This window comes from Solanum stenotomum, unplaced genomic scaffold, assembly GCF_019186545.1.
Source record: "Solanum stenotomum isolate F172 unplaced genomic scaffold, ASM1918654v1 scaffold34340, whole genome shotgun sequence".
NCBI classification, from domain to species: Eukaryota; Viridiplantae; Streptophyta; class Magnoliopsida; order Solanales; family Solanaceae; genus Solanum; species Solanum stenotomum.
The window spans coordinates 42,299-48,364 of NW_026032893.1; the positions used below are offsets into that span (position 1 = coordinate 42,299).

The 6,066-nt window shown below is 36.6% G+C and overlaps 1 protein-coding gene across 1 annotated transcript; it reads right to left on the bottom strand.

Annotated features, from left to right (window-relative positions):
- Positions 1-3,232: 3,232 nt before the first annotated feature.
- Positions 3,233-6,060, bottom strand: LOC125852374 (cellulose synthase A catalytic subunit 2 [UDP-forming]-like). The gene is made up of 6 exons (XM_049532113.1): positions 6,042-6,060; positions 5,727-5,939; positions 5,315-5,591; positions 4,826-5,022; positions 4,391-4,741; positions 3,233-4,243 (listed from the first exon to the last, which is right to left on the bottom strand). Exons 1-6 carry the CDS (start codon positions 6,051-6,053, stop codon positions 3,662-3,664), a joined length of 1,632 nt encoding a protein of 543 aa, XP_049388070.1. The 5' UTR covers positions 6,054-6,060; the 3' UTR covers positions 3,233-3,661.
- Between the last annotated feature and the right edge of the window lie 6 nt (positions 6,061-6,066).

The following is a 6,066-nucleotide window of genomic DNA, read 5'->3' on the forward strand; positions in this document are numbered from 1 at the left end:
GGAGTCCTCTGGAATGCAAGGAGGCTCACCAATAGACTCTGAATGCTCAAGTTGGATCAACGAAGCGCTGGATGCTGATCCTGGTTACCTGCGTCTGCATCATAAAACGATGCAGGCCAACTGGCATCAGTACATTGAATGTACGAGTGTGCGAGTTGGAATGCTAAAACAAGATATAGGTTTGAAAGGATTCTGAAAGGAAACACTTACCTGGCTCTTCTCAACTTATGAATAACTTAACTCAAATATAAAGAAATGAAACACATGCAATATATATATATATATATATATATATATATAAAGCTTATAAAACAGTTGCAACCAACTTAGTTCGTTAAAGATAAGCAATAACAAACTCAACTTTACTCATATAAGAAAATAATATGGTTTTCTGTGGGAGATTCTCTAACCGACAACCACCACTATGAGCCTAAGTGGTGATACAGCGTCTTGCCCACGTTGCCAGAACTGTCCTATACTTTGCCTTCATATAGAACACTTAACTTAGTGGATCCACTAGCTTAACTTATGTGATCATCTAAAAAGTATGACCCATTAAAACCCATGATGGGTACATGGTTTATGGAGACTAGAGTTAATATGAACTCGCATCCCCATATCGATGCTCAATACTACTCCCAAAAATATACTTAGCTCATATGTTTTAAAACAACTTCTTTCTTTGGTTTGAGATAATTACTCAAAACTTAGCTTGAAAGCTCTCTTGGCATTGATGTTCCCTTTTCTTGCTCAAATGCGAAAACATTTATAAACTCTTTGGGAATACTTAGCTCCCTAATAGCTTTTTAAGAAATGAACTCAACTCTTTACTCTTTGCTTAACTTGAAACTTAACTCTTTACAAAGTTAAAGTGTTTGTTAAAGACTTTTGAAAACTTTAAAAAAAAAATTTGCTTGACTTGCTTCTTAACTTCTAGACTTGACTCTTAACTTCTCTTGACTTTGATCCTAACTGCTCTTGACTTGACTCATAACTGGTCCTTGAATTGAGTTATGGATTCAAGGATTTTGATTTGTGATAGGAAGGATCACATGATGTTTAGGAATGATCTTAAATAGCTAAACATGAGAAAAGTCACGAAATCACCGTCTTGGAACAAGTCCACGACGCGGAGGTGTTTTAAATAATTACTCGGAAAATTAAATTTTGAGACAGAGGAGTCCGCGTCTTAACCGTGACGCGGAGAAACTTTTTGTACACAGAGGGAGCAAGTCCGCAACGTGGACTTGCGTGCCAAAATGCCCTCAACTTTTTCCTTCTTTGTTTTTCAGCCCCAATTCGCCTAAGCTCGACTATTTATCTCAAATTCATTTTAGATCCTGATACCCAGCATAAGTACTCAAGAACCTAACTCAAACAACTCTAAAACTCAATGTAACGATCTCAGAAATTCCTCAATTCAACCCAATTCAAGAACAACATTCAAATTCAAGAATTTATGTCAAGAACATCAACTTTCAAACTCTTTAAGAACGAATTCTGCTGAACGAAACATGTTTGGCGCGTGGGTGAATGAACTCAATGCTATGAAAGACTCACATACCTTGTAAGATCAATTCCTTGGAGAATCCACAACCAAAATCGATCGTTCTTGGCGAATCTTGCTTTTCCTCTTCTCCATTCTCTTGCGTTCTTGCTCCAAAATCCCTAACTCTATTTCTCAAAAGCGTAAACTGAACTAACTCAGTTTTGACCCCACTTAATTTACTAAAAGCGGATTTAATTAATTAGGTAAGGAAAAGACCAAACTACCCTTCAAAAATTTGGATTGGACATTTCCTTAATCCTGCAGCCCAACTTCCAAAGGCATAACTCACTCATATGAAATCCGAATCGTGCAAACTTAGCGGCGTAGGAAAGATCATTCCAACAGTTTTCCAACCATGTCTGGAACTACACCTAACTCATCCTGAGCTAGGAGTTATGGTAGTTTGAAGTTGACCAAAAACTCACTTTATCTTACTTAAAATTTTCCAAATTTCCTTATACTTTCCAAAAATAACTATTTCCAGATTTTAAACTTCCTTCTAGTTCTTTCTAGTTGCGAGATGTTACATAACGTATTTTGGACACTCTTAACACATCAAGGTGTTGTAGCCTAGTGGTTTAAGCTGCCTTGAAAGAGCCAAGTCTTTAAGCGTTTGTGAGTTCAATTCTCGCTAGTAGCAGCTTTATGCCTTTTTTCATTATTTTTTTCAAATTTTTTCATGTATATTACGTTCTTTTTTCCAAAAAAATCATGTATATTACGTAGTTTAATTTTCAAATTTCTAGTGCACTCTTTCATCCTTTTCCTCTTTTTTTCAAATTTTTTCATGTATATTACTTAGTTTAATTTTTAAAATTTCTAGTGCACTCATTCATCTAAAAGAAAAACTGTATTCATGTACAATTCCTGGACACCCTTCGTGAAATTTTTGGCTACGCCTCTGATTATATAATGTTCAAAGTTTAAAGACAATATCTAAATAATCAGAGGTATATTCCAATTAAAATATCTTACTAAATTTTTCTTGATAGAATGAAAGGAGACCTTACATATTAATCATGTAGTAAGTGAAACGTCACTTATCATGACCCCACAATAGGCCTCATCTTTATAAGCCTAGTATTATTTTTTCATTAGATTGTTTTTATTCACTTATACTTCGTATTAAGTATTTTTAAGAATTAATAAAAGAATTTCAACTCAAATATATGCACATATAGGTTCATGAAAATAATCAAATTACCAGGACACCATATGCTTATATTGTGAATTAGGAGAGAAAATTTAAGAAAAATGCAAAAGAGGAATTGACAAAGGTTGACAGTTGAAAATAAACCAACAACAATAATAATAACATATTTAATGTACTCCCACAAATAGGGTTTAGGAAGGATAGTGTGTGTAAAAGGGCTATTTCCGATAGACTCTCGACTTAAATCAAGCACAACAAAATCAATAAAAAGGAGATACGGTAGTGAAGAACCTATGGAAAATAACAAGGAAAAGAACATTAGCAACAACCAATAGTACAATAACCGAAGCAAATAAAAGAATAAACCAGAGACTTCCTTTCAATAATGTCCAACAAGCTAATAGCATTGAAGCAGTATGTACTGTACTATGCAAATACTAGTACAACCATTGAATAAACTTCTTAATTACTGATGAAAATTTCAATAAAACTAATTAACCGCAAAGAATACCAGAATAAAAAAATAAAAAAAAGTCTTGGAGTTTCACTTTCTTGAAATTACAACAGTGTAATATAGTTCATAATTACTGATGAAATTTTTGACAACATTTTTCTGTGTGAAGTCCCTTATTAATAAGGGGAGGGGGTGTTGTGGCTTAACACAACAATTTTTATGTTTGGTTGATATTACAAATAATGGGAACTCCACTGCACTCCAAGCAACAAATCCCAAAATCTATCAAAAGAATCAAGAAAAAACTTTGCAAAACAAATATCAATGTATCTGCTATTCTGCCCTTTATACAACAATCAACAGAGCTCATTCTCTGCTTGTCCAACTCAAAACTTTTCGTCGATGACCAAATTGTCGGGAGATAAAAAAACATACCCCTTGTTCCTTCTCCCTGAGTTTGAGCTCTATTTTGATATCATACAACATGTTCTACAATGCTGCTTACTTAATCACAGTCCAAGCCACATACCTCTAAACTGAGTCCACCTTTGGCGGTGAATGGGTTGAGTCGGACCCACAATAAGGAGCAGATAGATGCGAGAAGGATGGACCAGACAATAATGATGGTTGGAACGTTGTTTTGTCTACCCATGCAACCCTTCAGGAAGGGATACAGATGAACAATGACCCATAAAGCGAAGAAAAGTCTACCGAATAGAGGACCCCAAGAATCATAACCATTGTTGATTGCATCTGAGATACCGACTACAACTCCAATGATGTTAAGAATTAACAAAGTCATAGGAGGAATCAACAAAGATGTCCACTTGAACAGATAAAGCTCAGAAAACTCCCCATCGTCTGCTGCTTTGGAAGTAACAGTGAAGCTAGTGTTGACACCAGCCAAAACTTTAAGAAGACCTTGGACAAGAGCAAATAGGTGAGATGAGGCACCACCAATCACCCAAAACTGCTCGTTTCTCCACCAGTCATCAATAGAAACACCTCCCCATTGCATCTCAATAACACTCGTCACAGCAATCATTATGAAAAGTCCCATGAAAAGAATGCTAGCATAGTTGCTAATCTGCATTTCAGTAAAATATCATGTGATTAGTTGAAAGCAGGGATTCAACAAAGGCCTACATGCCTCAGAACTGAAGATATAGAGTGCATGTAATATGAGCAAATAATAAAAACCTCGAAGCAAGGAATGCTGAATGGGCAGACTTACCTCTGGAACAATAAATTTCCCTGTAAGCAAACAGACGGCCGGCAATGTACAATATATGATCAAAGGAATAGAAGTCAATGGGTAGACCACTGAGTTTATGTACGAAAACCGCTCCAGAGGCTTCAGACCACACCCATATCCATACCAAATTGGACAATGTCTACTGAAGAAAATTTCAACAGATCCCAAAGCCCATCGCAGAACCTGGTGAAGACGATCTGAAAGATTGATAGGAGCTGACCCTTTAAATGCAGGCCTATTGGGCATGCAGTAGACGGATCTCCAACCATGGCAGTGCATCTTAAATCCAGTAAGGATATCCTCTGTAACAGATCCATAAATCCATCCAATCTGGTGCATATGACAAGTTAGACCAAATGCAGAGTGCATTCCAGAAAATTCAAATAGGTTATAGAATTTCAGCATTTTTTTTACCTCTTTGCCCCATTCTGTTTTGTCTTCATAACCACAACTAATAACATGTATTGCTTCTTTCAAGAGAGATGCTGATGTTGCTCCTGGAGGAATGCCACCATCTTCTAGAAGTGTTGAAGCAACAAATACCGGTGATTGGCCAAATTTCTTCTCAAGTTTTATCTGAGGCATGAGGGCTGCTTTTTCACTATCAATTCCTGCAGAAAAAAGCAAGTTAACAACAATTATGCATACAGTAATCTGAAGTTTCACTATGAGTAAGGGAGGAAGAACATGCTCTAGAGATTGTAAATCTGATTTAATCAAAAAAGAGGGATGACAAAAAAATAAAACATAAAAGAGTTGGGATAGAGGAACTTCGAAAGTAGTTCCATTAGGATGTTTCCTTGCAAAAGAGGCAAGTTGAAAAGGCATCCAAATTTATTAATCTAAAGACTTAAGTCTACAAATTAGCCATTAGGAGTGGCTTCTCAAAGTTCCTTTGCATACCTTCAATTCCTTCCTCAATATTTTCAAGGGCATGAATTTGTGGTGAAGCCTCCTTGCTCTTTGGCTTTTTTTTGTTATCCTTGGTTGTTTTCGCTTTCTTATGCTTCTTTCGAGAACCGAAACAACAGCAACACCATTTCGGCCAGCAGTTGCATGTTTTTCCTGGAGGTTTTGTCTTCTTTGGAGCATCATAACCATAAAGGGCTTGCCTCCTGAAGACACATCCAGTGCCCACATAGATTGGACCCTGGATCCCATCAAGTCCTTTCATATTGATCTGTTACCACCAATGGAATAAAATTAGCTTACTGTCAGGCAAAATGGTGCATATCGTAAACTTATGCAATAACATAAACAGTGCGTAGGTGCAACATTCCATAACAAAAACCCCAGAAGAAGGCATTTTACGTACATCAAAGAAGACCACATTGCGGTTGGAGTATCTGTCATGCCTGTCAATACCATCAAATCTTTGAGGAAATTGTACGTAGCATATTTTCTTTCCTGAAGTGGGGTCCATCATAAAGCACATAGCTTCTCTCAGTGCCTTACTGTTATTTATATAGTGATCACAATCCACATTGAGCATGTAAGGAGCATTTGATATGACTGCTGATACACGCATCTAGAATCACATTTTATAAAGGGTCAAAAGCATACCAGTGCAAATTTTTTAAAAAGGAAGGAAGGGGGGAGGAAGAATGAGGAGAAATGGAAGACAACTTACCAAAGCATTCATGGCACCAGCCTTC

What these genes read in the sequence shown, in the direction of transcription:
- LOC125852374 (XM_049532113.1), bottom strand. An exon ending in GCAATGTGGTCTTCTTTGAT is followed by an intron (nt 5,592 to 5,726) that starts GTACGTAAAATG and finishes TGGTGGTAACAG; the next exon opens with ATCAATATGAAAGGACTTGA. An exon ending in AAACAGAATGGGGCAAAGAG is followed by an intron (nt 4,742 to 4,825) that starts GTAAAAAAAATG and finishes CATATGCACCAG; the next exon opens with ATTGGATGGATTTATGGATC.